Source organism: Entelurus aequoreus, linkage group LG11 (assembly GCF_033978785.1).
Source record: "Entelurus aequoreus isolate RoL-2023_Sb linkage group LG11, RoL_Eaeq_v1.1, whole genome shotgun sequence".
Taxonomy (NCBI): domain Eukaryota; kingdom Metazoa; phylum Chordata; class Actinopteri; order Syngnathiformes; family Syngnathidae; genus Entelurus; species Entelurus aequoreus.
In genome coordinates, this window is record NC_084741.1 from 62,176,568 (window position 1) to 62,195,452 (window position 18,885).

The 18,885-nt window shown below is 39.0% G+C and overlaps 1 protein-coding gene across 1 annotated transcript in view; it reads left to right on the forward strand.

Annotated features, from left to right (window-relative positions):
* The window catches only part of LOC133660324 (intermembrane lipid transfer protein VPS13B-like), a 563,168-nt gene that overhangs the window by 514,315 nt on the left and 29,968 nt on the right, over positions 1–18,885 (forward strand). The window contains 7 exon segments of the mRNA XM_062063728.1: positions 1,983–2,153; positions 11,381–11,588; positions 11,844–12,032; positions 13,702–13,848; positions 14,688–14,962; positions 15,332–15,459; positions 15,546–15,742. Of these exon segments, the coding sequence (XP_061919712.1) occupies positions 1,983–2,153; positions 11,381–11,588; positions 11,844–12,032; positions 13,702–13,848; positions 14,688–14,962; positions 15,332–15,459; positions 15,546–15,742 (1,315 nt within the window).

Here is an 18,885-nt window from a genome sequence, read left to right on the forward strand (position 1 = left end):
TCTACGTTGATAAGTTGCATTGTTCAATATTGCCAAGAGAGACAAAAATGTTTTTTGTCACAAAACCATCATTGTGAATTTTTTATGCTTGAGTGTCCATTAGGATTTAGAAACCATTCAGAATGCCAGTAGTATAAATCAGGACGTAATAAGGAGAATTGCCCCTTGGTCCAGCATGGTATTAATTGGTTTTAATCAGTTTACCTGGGGGACGCTGAAGGTAGAGTCTGGGTGAAGCTGGGTCCCACAAAGTATTCACTTCAGAATCATGTTTTAACCACGTCACTAAATTTGTTAACATTTCAGCTTGCTTATTTTGTTGTGCTGTGATTTGTGTGTTGCATCGTTATTGTGCCATAATATATTTAACTAGTAACCACCCAAAGTGCGCTGGCCACATTTACACTAACTATGAAATTAAGGTCAGGGCCACAGAATATGGTTCGGGGCTCCTAGACACAGCTGCTGTCACAAGATTTGTGTTGTACTGTATACATAATGTACACTTTATGGACTAAAGCGATAATTCTCAAATTGTAATACGGTATGCGGACTCTATCTAGTGGTACACCAAATAATTACTTAATTATTTTGTAATTTCGGGATTCGAGCCGTTATCAAAGGTTTATCGGCCTTCTGGAAGTCGTTGCGATCCGACTACTGTAGGTCATAGTCAACGCCAAAATAAACAATTAGGACACAAACAGAACCGTCTTATTTCGTCATTTATGTCACTCAACACATGTGGGAACCGAATGTATTCCACATTCTCCGCTTACGTCCGCCCTTTCCCAGCCTATCAAAAAGCAGAACGCAACAAAGACGAACATTGGCAGAGAAAGCTGCGCATAGCAATGATGCCATGGGAAACCACAACATCTGCTAAACATTGAATAAAGTACCTGTGGAACATAACAGAGGACCCAGTCCGTTACAATATAAATAAAATTAAAAAACATTGAAACCATGAAATACTATCCAAAATACCGTATATTACCAAATAGTAGCCCGGGCGTTTATTTCACAAAATCGATTTTGGAGACAGGCGTTTAAAAGAAGCAGGCGGTTATTTGCACAAGGCTTTTATTTATTTTTGCACCAGCCTGCACCAGGCCATTATTTGGTTACAATGGTTACTGTCCAGTAATTTTTTTTCGTACAAAAAACTTTAAATGTAAAAGCTATTGTAAACATACAAACAAAAAAACAAGACATCAACATGAGGTATGCTATCAAAAGACAAGAGATCAACAAGGCCTCAACATGGCAGTAGTGCAACAATTGTCAAATAGAATACCAATACTAAAAATAAATAAACTTTTTGAATAAAGCAGCCTACCGGGAAAAATACAATTATGGTACCAAGTACTAAAGTATAAAACCCACCATCAAAACAGAACAATAATACTGTCACTTAAATAAAATAAAGGCTACAGTACTCCAAGTTTTAAATAAAGCAGCATACAGGAAAAATAAAATGATGGTACCTCTATAAAACCATCAAAACAATAATACTGCAGCAAACGCAACCCCAGTAGCATTTTAATTTAAATTATGCAAATAACAGCCCAAGGGCGGCTATTTGGACATAAGCGGTTATTAGGAAGAGGCGGTTAATTCACAAAATGGGGTCAGACCCCGGGCGGCTATTAGGACATGGGCGGTTATTTGCCCAAGGGCGTTTATTTGGTAATATACGGTATATTATCAACTGATGACAAGAAAATGAAAGGAGATACAATTTAAGTTAAGTTTTTAAAGTTTTCAAAAATATTAAATATACTCTGCCTTGTTTTTAATGAGTACTTTTGCCTACTTTGCTACTTTTTTTAATGTTGGTCACTATGGTGGTGCTTGGAGAGCCAAGTGTTTTCTCATGTAATACTTGGTGAAAAAAGTTAGAGAACCACTGCACTAAAGCGTGACGACACACCTATTTATTGAAAGACATATGATTGACAATTTTGTGCTCTCCTTCTCAGGGAAGATAAAGATGCCTCCCATTGTGCTGTACCGATCTCCACCAGCCTCATCAAACAGATAGTGGACAAGAATGGAAATGAGGACAACGTGGAATACATCCTGGCTGATTTCTATGGTCCAAAGACCTCCAGCGAGCCACCATGGCCTTACATCTCCAAAGACACTGACAGGTACCAACATGGAAGCATACTTGTTACTCCATTATACATGATTGTGTAATTTACACGTAAAACATTTTGAGATTTCCATGTTCAGTTCTTTCACAGGTGTACGATATCCTGGCAGTTATTCAAACAGACCCCAAAGCCAAACAGGACATAAAAGTCATTCATTTTTCAAATGGCATGGAACATTTTTGAATCTTTTTTTTTTTTAATTTGGTCATGTTTTTTAACTCTTTGAGGGCCTTTTGATCAAATTATGTCACCGTTGTCAATTAGTATAAATTGTGTTTATACAGTCATGGTCAAAAGATTACATACACTACCGTTCAAAAGTTTGGGGTCACATTGAAATGTCCTTATTTTTGAAGGAAAAGCACTGTACTTTTCAATGAAGATAACTTTAAACTAGTCTTGACTTTAAAGAAATACACTCTATACATTGCTAATGTGGTAAATGACTATTCTAGCTGCAAATGTCTGGTTTTTGGTGCAATATCTACATAGGTGTATAGAGGCCCATTTCCAGCAACTATCACTCCAGTGTTCTAATGGTACAATGTGTTTGCTCATTGGCTCAGAAGGCTAATTGATGATTAGAAAACCCTTGTGCGATCATGTTCACACATCTGAAAACAGTTTAGCTCATTACAGAAGCTACAAAACTGACCTTCCTTTGAGCAGATTAAGTTTCTGGAGCATCACATTTGTGGGGTCAATTAAACACTCAAAATGGCCAGAAAAAGAGAACTTTCATCTGAAACTCGACAGTCTATTCTTTAAAGAACATAATGTCATGGCTGTCTTGAGTTTCCAATAATTTCCACAACTCTTTTTTTTTGTGATAGAGTGATTGGAGCACATACTTGTTCGTCACAAAAAACATTCATGATGTTTGGTTCTTTTATGAATTTATTATGGGGTTACTGAAAATGTGACCAAATCTGCTGAGTCAAAAGTATACATACAGCAGTGTTAATATTTGGTTACATGTCCCTTGGCAAGTTTCACTGCAATAAGGCGCTTTTGGTAGCCATCCACAAGCTTCTGGCAAGCTTCTGGTTGAATGGTTGACCACTCCTCCTGACAAAATTGGTGCAGTTCAGCTAAATGTGTTGGTTTTCTGACATGGACTTGTTTCTTCAGCATTGTCCACATGTTCTCAATGGGGTTTAAGTCAGGACTTTGGGAAGGCCATTCTAAAACCTTAATTCTAGTCTGATTTAGCCATTCCTTTACCACTTTAGACGTGTGTTTGGGGTCATTGTCCTGTTGGAACACCCAACTGCGCCCAAGAACCAACCTCTGAACTGATGATTTTAGGTTGTCCTGAAGAATTTGGAGTTAATCCTCCTTTTTCATTGTCCCATTTACTCTCTGTAAAGCACCAGTTCCTTTGGCAGCAAAACAGGCCCAGAGCATAATACTACCACCACCATGCTTGACAGTAGGGATGGTGTTCCTGGGATTAAAGGCCTCACCTTTTCTCCTCCAACATATTGCTGGGTATTGTGGCCAAACCGCTAATTTTTTGTTTCATCCGACCACAGAACTTTCCTCCAGAAAGTCTTATCTTTGTCCATGTGATGTCAGATGAAACAAAAATTGAACTTTTGACCCAGCAGATTTGGTCACAATTTCAGTAGACCCATAATAAATTCCTAAAAGAACCAAACTTCATGAATGTTTTTTGTGACCAACAAGTATGTGCTCCTGGATCACTCTATCACAAAGAAATGAGAGTTGCAGAAATTATTGGAAACTCAAGACAGCCATGACATTATGTTCTTTACAAGTGTATGTAAACTTTTGACCACGACTGAGTATGTTTGTGTGGCTCTTGCATTAGCTCACATGTCTTCTTTAGAACCAGCGTCCTCTGCAGTGAACATTTTTTCGTTTTTGTGAAAACAAAAAGTAGCTCCTTTTGTTAAACAGAGATGTCCAGTGCACAAGACACTGGGTCTTAGGAGAATACTTTACTGTCCATCAGTGCACACCAATGTCAACAAACCTCACTCACATCTTTTGTCTTCTAAGGAATCACATCCCAATAGCAGCGGTAGATCTCATATTCACATGTCTTTGTCAGGCTTTTCATTGCAAAAAGTTCCAGTTAATATGCTGGACATGGGGGTCATACTGTACGTCTGCCTTTAGCGGACCCACTTTGCTTTTTTCCACTCTGTACGCATTTAAAGATACACAGTAATTGTCACCCCCTCAGTCATGTAACTCAAATGTACTGCAGGCTTGCACTCTTGTGTTTCTGGAAACAAAAAGGCACTTTAAAGGCCTACTGAAATGAATTTTTTTTATTTAAACGGGGATAGCAGATCCATTCTATGTGTCATACTTGATCATTTCGCGATATTGCCATATTTTTGCTGAAAGGATTTAGTAGAGAACATCGACGATAAAGTTCGCAACTTTTGGTTGCTGATAAAAAAGCCTTGCCTGTACCGGAAGTAGCGTGACGTCACAGGTTGAAGAGCTCCTCACATCGTTCACACCAGCAGTGAGAGCGATTCGGATCGAGAAAGCGACGATTACCCCATTAATTTGAGCGAGGATGAAAGATTCGTGGATGAGGAAAGTGAGAGTGAAGGATTAGAGTGCAGTGCAGGACGCCAGGGTGTATCTTTTTTCGCTCTGACCGTAACTTAGGTACAAGGGCTCATTGGATTCCACACTTTCTCCTTTTTCTATTGTGGATCACAGATTTGTATTTTAAACCACCTCGGATACTATATCCTCTTGAAAATGAGAGTCGAGAACGCGAAATGGACATTCACAGTGACTTTTATCTCCACGACAATACATCGGTGAAGCACTTTATCTTCGGAGCTAACGTGATAGCATCGTGCTTAACTGCGGATAGAAACAGAAGAAACATGCCCCTGACTGGAAGGATAGACAGAAGATCAACAATACTACTATTGTTTCTACTATCAGGAGACACCGAACCAAACCCTGGACCTGTAACCACACGGTTAATGCTGTCCAGCCTGGCGAAGCCTAGTAATGCTGTTGCTAACGACGCCATTGAAGCTAACTTAGCTACGGGACCTCGACAGAGCTATGCTAAAAACATTAGCTCTCCACCTACGCCAGCCAGCCCTCATCTGCTCATCACGACCCGTGCTCACCTGCGTTCCAGCGATCGACGGCATGACGAAGGACTTCACCCGATCTTCGTGCGGTCGGCGGCTAGCGCGTCTGCTATCCAACTCAAAGTCCTCCTGGTTGTGTTGCTGTAGCCAGCCGCTAATACACCGATCCCACATACAACTTTCTTCTTTGCTGTCTCCATTGTTCATTAAACAAATTGCAAAAGATTCACCAACACAGATGTCCAGAATACTGTGGAATTTTTCGATGAAAACAGACGCTGTTTGTATTGGGACACAATGGTGTCCCAATACTTCCGTTCAATCCGCGACGTCACGCGCAAACGTCATCATACAGAGACGTTTTCAGCCGGATATTTCCCGGGAAATTTAAAATTGCCCTTCATAAGTTAACCCGGCCGTATTGGCATGTGTTACAATGTTAAGATTTCATCATTGATATATAAACTATCAGACTGCGTGGTCGGTAGTAGTGGGTTTCAGTAGGCCTTTAACCCCTACAATATTTTGAAAAACAAGTGTCCTCTGTGTTTTTGCCCTATTTCTTTTGTTACACATTTCGGTGAAAAAATAGCCAATTTCTGCTAAACAAAAACGTCAACTGCAGAGGACACTGGTTTTTAGGAGCGTAGAACGCTGACACTTGTCATCATGCAAAGTGGCATTTGTTCATTCCGATACAACAATAAACACAAGGAAGAATAAAGAGTGTTCTAAGAGGATGTTTTCTCTAGCCCCTTAGCTGGGACAATGGTTGTGCATAATTTCACTTATGTTGATAGCACATATATGTTTTGATAGCGGGCGGCTCGTCTAAAAAGGGCTCAGTGCCCATGACAACTAACCAACTGGACTCCCTGCCTGGGACCATATACATACAGCAGAACCTCGAATGCTGAATACCCACAAGGATTGTGCAATCGGAATTTGAGCGATTAGAAATATGCCTTGAAGTCGCACAGAACTTTCAAGTTTGAACCACATATATATGCATAACATCACGCAAGACAGCAAATCACACGAGACCTCGGTTCAGAAAAGGCATGTGTTACAATAATTAAACCAACACTCTATAGGGAAGGCACACCACATGCTCTGTGGGTGTGTTTTCATCAAAGCAGCACACTCAGCTTCACTGTGACAAGTGTTAAAAATACAGTAATTATTATACTGTACTTTTTTGCTTAGTGATTTATGAGCCCAACACTTGGCTAACCTCTACGGCAAGATCAGTGCACCAATGATAATTTGTACATGCATGAACACCCGTATGGGACATAATAAAAGTTGAACACAGTCATGCCATAAACACTATGCCAGGGGGTGTCTAAACTTTTGCCACCGAGGGCCACACACTGAAAGATAAAGGAATGCAGGGGCGCACTTTGATATTTTCTGTACATAAAGATGCTAACATCTATTCAATCAGTACAGTGAAATCTCTGTTTTATGAACTTAATTGGTCCTTGAACAGGGCTTGTATATAGAAAAAGTTGTATGTTGAAGCAGATGTCCCCATTAGAACTAATTTACACCTGAAATATTGGTTCCAGCTATGCAAAAGTCTATATTTAAGTAAAGGTTTGTACACTTTGAACACAAAATAAAGTGCTATACAGTATTTTATATCAAACAAACATTACAAGGAGGGTGGTGGATAAAGTTTTCGTTTAATAACAAAGCCAAAACAACAACTAGCCGAACTGTCCTCATTTTCAGCTACCCTGCCGACACACACACACACACACACACAGTTTGAAATCACAAAACTACTTAACTTTAACAGTTAGGTCGCTACAATGATAAATATATCTATAAAAATAAGATATAATCCACTTTACCTTGTTGGTTAATCTTCTTGATGTTCAGCGGAAGGAAGATGGGAGGGGCACTGTTGTTCAACGCTGTGGATACTTCCTGAATGTTTCAAACCATACATCATTTGTCCATTGCTTTCTTTAGACTCATATTGATCTAGCAAAACTAGAAAAATGTAAAACGGCTGATAAAAACACTTTATAAGTACACACAGTAGCACTGAGCGTAACCGCTCACGCCTGAAACTCTGAGCTGACAAACAATACCGGTTAGGGATCAACCCACATTGGCTGTGCTGCCGGGCACAAAATGGCTGCACTGTGAGGAACACAATAGGTGGATAAAGTGTCGTACATTGAGAAAAAGTTTTGTACTCCAAAGCATATTTTTATTTGGTCTGTGGTTTGTGAATCAAAAAGTTTGTAAAATGAGGGGTTCGTAAATTGGGATTCCAGTGTATATGCTAAACTATTGTATTTTTTAGAAAAGCTTTGTTATATTAGCTCTTGTGTTATAGGTTGCAAAGCAAATTGTTGTTAATCTTATAGCTAATATACTTTAAACAAACATAAACATTTCATAAAATTTTCCCAACTTGGTGCAGGATGAAAATGGCCCCTGGCTGCATTTTATACACCACCTAATTGACTTGTTTAGGGCCCCAACTGATTGGGGGAGGACCGGGGGGACCACGTTAGAATTAATTGAGATGTGCGCTGTTTGTATTTTTGATACTAGTGACATCTGATCCTTTTAATTATTAACTTATAAAACCAAACTTTAGTAATTATAAAGACCGAAATGGGGCCTAAAGAAAAACAAAAGCCTTGAGCCACCACTGACCACATAAAGAGGTGTGACGTGGCAAGATCTCTCAAGCAGGGTCCAGATCTGAGCTCTTTTTACAATTCATAAAGCTGTTTCAGCATAACATGTACTAGTACTTTTTGTGTTTTTATATTACTGTGTTACTGTTGTCAGTGTGGTAACGCCACGTGTCATAGGAAATGTGTCTGTTAAATACATGTATTTATATTCATTTCAATGACTGCTGTAGGTTGTAGCATGCTGCTTTACTTAGAAAATACACTAACTTGGTAGTCAGGTTAAATTGTTTTGTTAACAAACTAAACTGACAGTGACATGTGTTCATGAGTGCCACATTACAGGTAATTGTGTGTTTGTGTCGCTCTTTCTCTGTATGTCCTTGTTGTTTATGTGTGTGCGTGCGTGTGCATGTGTGGAGAGGTTTACAGTCAGAGTCGTGGTGACCAAGTCCTACCACAGCATTGGCATGCTTGTGTCACCTGGCTTAGCTCACAGTCAAGAAAAAGCCATTGAAAAGAATTTCACTTTTTTTGGAATGTTGCCTATCATTCACAATCATTATGAGAGACAAGAACACACGTCTTTTTTTATTTTTTTTTAATTTTAAAGATGATAAACCCTTGGATGATGCGGCTAATGGGAGTCACCAGTGTAGCCTTCAAAGCCCTCTAAAACAGCTTTTTATAAACTCTCCATCAACGTTTTACACTGCAAGTTTATACATAATGTAGCAACAGACACATTCATAACAATATGTAATATGTACTACCAGTTGTATTTTTGGTCATTTTAATCATTGCCGGAACTAATTCTTTGGCGCATTTATTTTCGTTTCCATAGCAGCGCATGTCCGACTTCTGGCAACAACCCCTTCCGGATACAAACACAGATTCGGTAACAAACGACGAAGATGACTATTTTTGGACAAATGCAGATTTACAACCTCATCTTTTTGAATTTGAATTTATGAAGCCAGCACGAAGAAAAGAGTGAGACGTTGGAGCAGACGGAAGCTGAGAGAGTGAGATAAAAGTTCATTGCAAAATGTGGAACTTGAAGCCAAGCTATTTCGACATAAAATGGCGTGCTTATCCATAATTAACCGGAAAAAACTTCCCCGGCCAGCTGGACCAAACAGACAACTGTCCATCGAGTGAGTCACTATAATATTGACCATGACACACGCAGCACGTCATGCGTGTTATTACAACTACAGTGCATATGCTGTCTGGCTAGCTGTGTACAAACAAAACATGAAATGTGGGTTAAAACTTATGTCTTTGTCTTCTTGTCTTTCATAATGATTGTGAACAAGAGGCAAACTTCCAAAAAAGTGCCGTTCCCCTTTAACATTGTCAGTGCTAAAAGTTCCCCTCATATGTTGTTAGAATCAAACCATGTTACATTATTATTACGTTATTATTACTGCTTCTATTTGGTTCAAACCTTGCGATGCATCGTGGTCACTATCGTGGCCAGCTATTGAAAAGCTGTTTTTTCCTAGAGTAGTGTCTCAACTTACAATCTCTAATTGGTTCCGTGACGGAGCTCTTATCTCAAAACACTTGCATTTCAAATCAATGTATCTCATTGAAATTAGTTTAATTCAATTTAATCCATGCTTGGCCCCCTAAAACGCCACAATGTTAAAGTACCAGTAGAGTGGAAAAACAATATGCTTAATTGTGTTTCATTGTATCCATTACACCATATCCAATTGAAATTGCAATCCGAAAAGTATGTGAAAATACTGTCTAAACATCACAAAATGCCACAAATATTCCGCTCTGAATATCTTCGGAAATTTCTGTAGATTCTGCATCGTGGTAGTAACGCTTCTGCACTCTGACCGTGTAATTAACATAATAATTACAGTAGTTTTATGAAATAATCAAAAAATTTGCATCATTTACCTATTAGAGTGGACTTCTACATTATCTCCTTCCTGCTGCTTCGCCGGAAAACACCATCAGCAGCTTTTCCATATTTTCATGGATATATGTCCACCGTTTAGATATTATTTTAACATTCTTGGCTGCCGTTAGACTCATTCTGCTTTGATATGGTGTAGATTAGCAAGTTGGCTACACACTTGGTCATGTTCTTGATGATTTCTTTTTTTTAATGTAATGAATATCATCCACTTCTTCTCAGCACTGTCCTTCACACTCACTTTCTTCCTTACCATGGTTGGAAAAACAAAGTTATGTCGATCTCGAGCTCTAAGCTAATACTAGTGAGTAAGACCAGATGTTTTGGGTGGATCTTAAGGGGTTCATTGTGACATTTCCTACGCCACCTCATGGCGGGGATGTTTGGAACTTGAAGCAAATTATCCAAGAGACATTTTTTATCTCAAAACACTCTTATGTTGAGGTACAACTGTATATATATTTTCAATCTATTTTAGGATATCCATGCAGGCATAAAAATATGGAGATGTCAAGCAACAACTAAAGACTAGTATATTTGCTAACATTTCTTTGTGAATTTGTCTTTTTAGTGAATTGTGATTGATTATCTTTCCACCAAAGTTGATGTTGGCTATATTTGAACTGCCAAATTGTTATTTATCTGCATGTTTTTGAGTGCAAATAAATTAGTTTGTTTAGTCTTTTTAATAATGTAGCAATATTTTGTGAATATCAATTACTTCATGTTTAAAAAAAAAAAGGAATTTTCAATGTCAGGGTCAATCAATCAATCAATCAATGTTTATTTATATAGCCCTAAATCACAAGTGTCTCAAAGGGCTGTACAAGCCACAACGACATCCTCGGTAAAGAGCCCACATACGGGCAAGGAAAAACTCACCCCAGTGGGACGTCGGTGAATGACTATGAGAAACCTTGGAGAGGACCGCATATGTGGGTAAAACCCCCCCCCCCACCCCCCTCTAGGGGAGACCGAAAGCAATGGATGTCGAGTGGGTCTGACATAACATTGTGAAAGTCCAGTCCACAGTGGATCCAACACATCAGCGGGAGTCCAGTATCAATATGTTTGCAATACAGTGTTCCTTCAATTATCACAGGGGTTACCTTCCAGACCCCCTCGTGTTAAGTGAATTTTCGGGCAGTAAGGATGCCTATTTTTTTTTTTAATTTATAAATATATTATGTGCATTAAAAGTCTTTATATGTATCCACACAGCATTCACACACAATAATAAACACGTTCTATACTTACAATAAACACATAGTTAAAGATCATTAAAACATCTTATTTCATTTATTTTTATTCAAATGTATTTAATCAAATCCAAAAAAAAAACGCCTCCAAAAAATGTATGTTTTTATTTTTTTTAATCCTGAGAGAGTAATAAAATACTGTAAAGTAGCTAATAATAATTCATACATCAAAAGGTATATTCTGTGTACTTGCTCATTGAACTTGCCACAGTTGTAAAATCAAAAAGATGTGACATTCTAAAGCAGTTTTTTGTCTCTCCTTATATAGTTCAGCACTGGAGCCCCTTGCCCAGTGGGACAGTCCTATGCAGGTGAAGTTATCGTGCTGGAAATTGGGCCTAAGCACACTGCTGGTGGAGCTGCTACCCTGGGCCCTGTTGGCTAATCACTCCCAGTGGGACCTGTGGCTTTTTGAGGGGGAGACTATCGTACTGCAGATACCAGTCGGCAAGGTCATGGTACCGCCTAACTTCAAGGTATGGTGCCATCTACAGCTTGTCTTCTGCAAGTGGTATTTTGAATTTTGAAAAACAGACTTAGTTTCAAGCTGCAAATGCTGCCAGGCTTAATGATGCAGAAGAAGAAGATGTTTTTCCGTTTTACTCCTTGCATACATGAACTTAATGTGTTCACACACACTTAAACTACTGATCCCCGTAGGATTATTTCATTCTAAAAGAGTTCCGTTCCTATTACATGCCATCCTTTTTTTCTTGCCCTCTGCCATGTAGGAAGCCTTCCAGCTGGGCATCTATTGGGCTCAGACAAACACAGTTCACAAGTCTACTGCACTGAAACTAGTCCATGATCTGACCTCACCTCGATGGAAGGAGGGCACAGATTCGGAGGTTGTAATCTTGGATGAGGAAGGATTTGTGCAGGCGGACATCAGATTGGGAGCTTTCCCTGGAAGGCAGAAGGTGAGGGATTTTTTGATGAATCCACCAACATATATGAAGTAGTTTTGATCAAACGTACAATGAATAGACAAAACAAAAGGAAATAAAGAAAGATGAAATATTCAGGAAAGATTGTTGCTGCAAGTTTTAATGTTGGAAATCTTTGCCAAATAGCATGCATGAACAAACTTGAATGATGAAATGGAACGTACACCCACCGGACATTGAATTAGGCACACCTGTAGGATTTAATGAGAGCTTTTAAAATGTTGCTTGTACAAATGCAACAGCAGATGGTCTCCATTAATGTAGCCAAAGTTTGCAGTGATTTAGAACTACCTTGCATCGTACTGTGTTTGTAATATTTTAATCCGCTCGTGTTGTTGAAATATAGTAACAAAAACATGAGAAACACCTGCGATCATGTGACGTTCTGTATTACTGCAAATGAGCTTAGAGGTTGTTAAATGTTTATCGTTTAGCCTGGAGGAGGCCAAAAATACAATGAAACCTCAATTTATGAACCTAATTGATTCTTGAACAGGGTTTGTAAATAGAAAAGTTTATGTATTGAAACAAATTTCTCCATAAGAAACAAAGCAAACATAAATAATGGGTTCCGGTCTTGACAAAAGTCCAAACTTTAGTAAAAGTTTATACACTTTGAACACAATATAAAGTGCTATGCAGTACTGTATCTAACAAACATAACAAGGGAGTGATGGCTCAGCTGTCTATTTAATAACAAAGTCAAAATAACAACAAGCTGAACTGTTGTCATTTGTAGCCATGCACACACACTGTCACTAGCTCTGTGGTGCACTCAGTTTAAAATCACAAAACTCCTTAACTTTAACATTCAGGTTTGCTACAATAATTAGGAATTTTAAAAAATGAGGTGAAACTCAAAAGATTAGAATCTAGTGCAAAGGTTTGTTCATTCCAGCAATTATATCTACAAGGTGAAACTACTATAACATTGGCTCATAACATGCAAGTCAAGATATTTCAATACTTTTTTTGATATAATTTTGATGATTATGTCTTACAGTTTATTAAAAAACAAAACTGAAGTTTAAAATTTTAGATCATTTGGGATTTTCAAAAACTGTAAACCATGATCCTCAAAAATTATAACACATAAAACATTGACATATTTCACTTTGTATGTAATGAGTTTATGTAACACATTAGTTTTACATTTAAAGTTGAATTACTGAAATGAATGGACTTTTACACAATGTTTTTTTTGTTTTGTTTCACCTGTAAAATTGACTTGTCGGTTAATCTTCTTTGCATCCAGCTGAAGGAAGAGGGAGCGGGGAGGGGGCAGTGTCAACAACGCTGTGGATACTTTCTGAATGTTTCAAACCACACATTGCTTGTCCATTGCTTTCTTTGGACTCATATTGAGCCACAAAAACTATATAAATGCTGTAAAAAGGCTAAAAACACTTCAAATGTACACAAAGTAGCACAGCAGCTGACAGCAACAGTATGAACGAGCAGTAAGCACCGGAGAATGAATGTGCTGCCGGGCACAAAATGGCTGGGCTGCAATCACACAATGGTGGGATGAAACGTTCGTACACCTAATCATATTCTTATTTGGTTTGTGAATCGGAAAGTTTGTACAATGATGCGTGCGTAAATTGTCGGTTGATACTTATGTCTGTCATTTCTTCCACAGCTGTGTCAGTTCTGTGTGTCATCTACGGTAAAAAATGGCATCCAAATCCTCCAGATTGAGGACAGAACAATCCTCGTCAACAACACTCGTCACACAATACACTACAGACCTTTGCTGACTGACCACAGGCTGGGAAACGATAACCAGGTAATGAGCTTAAATTTTCATGTTTATGCAGAGACCCATGAAGTCCGCTCAATACATTATTTTTGAGGAGCTCGTCAATGTAGTTAAATACTGTCTTTCACAAAAGAAAATCCTACAAATATAATGATTAATGGTAGCCATTTTTGGGGGATCTGCAGTGATAATTGCTGATTAAATCTCTCTTATAAGTGGCTGGATAGTCCCACTGCTACTGAAAACAGCAAAATATAATAGGATGCATTTTGTGCTGCAACAATTGCCACTTAATGCAGTTGCAGTATATCACAACAACACTTAAATGCCAGTTCATACAAGGCATCGTATTGGTACATTATAAATAATTTTGCTATCTCCTCCATGTAAAATATGTGCTGGTGTTTGGTGCTGCATCATGTCATACATACAGTACATGCAATGTGCATGACTCAGACACACCGTAACGACCACACAAATGCATTAGAAGGACACAGCAAGCCGTTTTAGATCACTCCCCTGTCCTTCCACATATGAGGCAATGGCACTTCATAGGGGTATTAGACAAACATGCAAAATTGGATGCAGGTTTCGCTTCTTGCTTTGATCTGCTGCTTGTCCCTGATGAGAGCAACAATGTAGTGTACGTAAAACAATGCTGGCTTCTGATCGCAGAAGAAAAGATGGCAGAGCGGGTGGGTGAGCATATGACGCCATTGCTTTGTGTTTTTAAACCAGTGCTTCTCCGCTACGAGATTAACAAAAAAGGCTCAGTTGGGGAAAAAAACAGTCAATAATCATTTTCATCATCATTTTTTCACTGTATTTTTATTTTCTAAGAAACATATTATTTGTGTTTTGCACAGGCCTGTGCCATACCAGAGACAGCAGCCTTCACTCTGACTCCATGTGAAGTCTCCTCCGCAGCCAAACCCTGCTCAGTGCCATGCTGGGACCTTCTCCAAACCAGCGACCAAGGGAACGTGGAGTTCCCCCTGCCTTTAAAATGCCTGCTTTTCAGCTCGTTATCAAGGCCTGACGCCAGAGTCGGGCCTACTGCATGGAGCCTTCCCACTCCCGTCCGAGCAGACTTCCCCAGGCACAGTGTGTCGGTTCCTGGAGAGAACAGCCTGAGCACCAGGTGGGTAAACTGCAGCATCTTTGACTCACTGGCAGCAACCGTCCATTTAGAACAGCGTATGATATTAAACCGAGCTGGCACACGACTGTAAGTAAGCAGTTTGATGTTTGTAAAATAATGGCAATGAAGCAAAGGAGAAAAAAAACTCCCTCAGTGTTTCCAGTCAGTTCCTCAGCTTGTTTTGATCCTTCTGTTTTTCTTTGTCATCTTTTTTTTGTTTAATGCTTGTCTTGTGATATTAAAAGTGCGTCATTTCTTCTGTTGTCAATGAACACACCTCAGGGATTTGACGTAGGATAATCACTGTGGCTGTAAGAGGCTGAGACAATGTTTTTCATGGCTTTGTTTGTTTTTATTTCTATGTTCCAGCGCTGTCGTCCTGACATACCAGGAGCACCTTGGGGTGACGTTCATTACTCTCAGTGAGGATCCTTGTCCTCACATGCTGGTGCACAACAAGTGTCCTGTCCCACTCTTGCTTAAGGAGAATGTCAAAGGTGAGAAGAAACAAGTCAGACTTTTCCCTTACATTTCTATAGACTCCCTGAGATATGACTTCATATTTACCATTTGTGTTTTCCAGAAACGCCAAAGACAGAGGTGTTCTGTTGTCCTCTTCCTGCAAATTGTTCCGTACACCATGAGCTCTACCACCACTTTTCTAGTTTCCCCGACTGCAGGCAGAGAGAAGCCCTGCCAACTCTGTTCCTGAAAACAACGAAAGATGCCATCACCACAGACTGGACGGAGCCCATTGACATTAATAGTCTTGGTACTCAGGTAGGCAAAGCGTTTATTTGGGGAGGTGAAGAGCTCACCACTCACTCTGTTTTATTTTATTTCCTATTTATGATACTATTTTTTTTACACAAGAAACTAGGGCTGCAGAATTTTGAGAAAAAACCTAATGGAGATTTTTCTCTCAAATGGCAATTGCGATTTTTATTTTATACATACAGATGCATAAAACTGAAAATAAGGAAGACCTGTTCCTTTGAGACAATTAATCAACATTCTTGTCTCGAGATGCCACACAGAACAATATGCAAAAATGTACTTTAAAAATGTGCACAGACTCAGAGCTTTTGTCTACATCATGCTCTAAAACTGAAGAAATAATCGATAAAAACTATGCAGTGATTATAATGTAATGTAAACATTATATATAATAATAATGCAAGTAACCATTCAAAAGGATATCAACTTTTATTTTATCATTACTGTAAAATGTTTTTACCATTGTACTCTAATTGGAAGCTATATAACTTTGTAGTCCTACATCGGGGGTGCCCACACTTTTTCTGCAGGTGAGCTACTTTTCAATTCACCAAGTCGAAGGAATGTACCTCATTCATATATGTAATTTATATTTATTTATTTATGAAAGAAACATTTTTTGTTTACAAGTTAACTGTGTTTAATAATAATACAAGCATGTTTAACACATATAAATTCCTTTCTTTCATGAAGACAAGAATAAAAGTTGGTGTATTACCTGATTCTGATGACTTGCTTTGGTTGGAATCAGACAGGATTCACAGTAGTGCTGATAATGTCCACATTTTTGAATGGAGAAGAAAAAAAGTCCTCCTTTCTATCCAATACCACATGGAAGTGGTTGGTTTTTGGTATCTTGTTTGTCCAGCTTCCATATTCTTTTTTATACACTTTAAAAGAAATACATTGGCGGCAAACTTCGTAATTTGCTAGCTTGTGCACGCCAGCTTTCTGAGACTCTTATTTTGTTAGCACAGGCAGGATGAAGCAGGGCTTTTATTGTGAAGACAGGTACTGTGCAGTCGTTTTTTAGAGTTTTGACAGCAGGTACGGCGCGAGAGTCTGTTGAAATAAAAAGTGTTTCTCGCCTTCCTGTCGGTCATTTTTTCTTAACAACGATCTCGCAGCAGCCAGCGTCATCTCACAAGATCCTCGGGTGCCGTGAATGTCAATCAAGTGACGAAAATGACGTTTTAGTGAAGATTTATGATCGCTAATTTTTAAGTCTATTTTTTAATGCCTGACTGGCAATCGACTGACATACCCTCCACGATCGACCGGTAGCTCGCGATCGACGTAATGGGCACATAAATAAACAAACAAAAAATACAATGTACTCTTATCTCTGCAAGCAAAATTTTAACTTGAATAAATATTGAACACCTTAAAGTGCTTTTCTTTCCACAGTTGGAAAAACCATGTCAGACATTTTTTTTTTGTTGACTTCATGGGGGCGATTTGAAGTTGAAATATTCTCACAACGGAAAATTTGGCTTTGTAATAAAAAATGTTTCCTTGTAATTTTCGTTACTTTTCGGAACTTCTCACTGGCGAGTGGCGAGGTTTTCTGTGTTTTCTGTGTATTTAAGGCTGGTGGTCGTGCTCTACGCACACCATGACAAATATTGTGAATGACTGAAAAGAGGGTTTATGTCAGGTTCAAACACTGATGACATCTATTAAACAGACAAAGAAGCAAGGAATCAAACAGAGACATAATTAAATTTGGCTCAATTGAGCAGAAACGTCTGGGCTTGTACAGTCTCCCACCACGCTCAGACGAAATATTGTACGCCTCCTCTTTTATTTGGACTTTCCCTGATTACATGGCAACAGCTGTTTCTAAAGGTACAGGGGTTGTAAACAGCCATCGCCTTTGGTTACAAAACAGTTCAAATAAAAGGTCGTAAACAGCCGTTGCCCTCGGTCACAAAACAGTTCAAAGAAAAGGTCGCCTGGAGGGGGGTAAAGCCCTGCCTCCTCTATGCTTTGTAGATCTCGGGTCAAGACAAAATCTTCCTGTTGATTGCAATACATCAAAGAAACCGACACCTTCATGTCGCTCCCCATCCTACACGGTAGAGTTTTACAAGCCTTTTGATTGGTAAGATCAAAGACAGCTTTTGTCCTCTCGCCGGGAACTCATGGCAACACAAAGTTTTGTGATAACTTACACTACCGTTCAAAAGTTTGGGGTCACATTGAAATGTCCTTATTTTTGAAGGAAAAGCACTGTACTTTTCAATGAAGATAACTTTAAACTAGTCTTAACTTTAAAGAAATACACTCTATACATTGCTAATGTGGTAAATGACTATTCTAGCTGCAAATGTCTGGTTTTTGGTGCAATATCTACATAGGTGTATAGAGGCCCATTTCCAGCAACTATCACTCCAGTGTTCTAATGGTACAATGTGTTTGCTCATTGGCTCAGAAGGCTAATTGATGATTAGAAAACCCTTGTGCAATCATGTTCACACATCTGAAAACAGTTTAGCTTGCTACAGAAGCTACAAAACTGACCTTCCTTTGAGCAGATTGAGTTTCTGGAGCATCACATTTGTGGGGTCAATTAAACGCTCAAAATGGCCAGAAAAAGAGAACTTTCATCTGAAACTCAACAGTCTATTCTTGTTCTTAGAAATGAAGGCTATTCCACAAAATTGTTTGGGTGACCCCAAACTTTTGAACGGTAGTGTAGATACAATTATTCTGACAGTTTACTGCCCTCAGTTCATTCTACTGTTAGATAAACAGAGTGAGACCTCTTCCTCCCTGTTTGAAGCGAGGGACCAATAAACGCGAGGCTCAACACTTGTGATTGGCGAACATGTCTGTCACTCAAATGCCGGCGACGGCGGAGAAGAAGAAAAAAAACCTCAGCCTTTTGTAGTTAGGTTATCGCACTAATTAAAACCTGGATGTCGATTCATCGTGCAGCCTTAAAGGAAACAAACATTAGTTTTGATTAGACAGTTGAACATGCGTGTTTACGTGCCGCTCAGAGATCGACACAATCCTGCCCTCCGTCTTTGGCCAATTAGAAAGTTATTGCGAGGGAGAATAGGTGGATGACCAAATCAGAGAAACAAAGCTTCAAAAATGTCTTACCAGTTAGCAGCCTACCTGGCAAGTCCGCTCCGTCG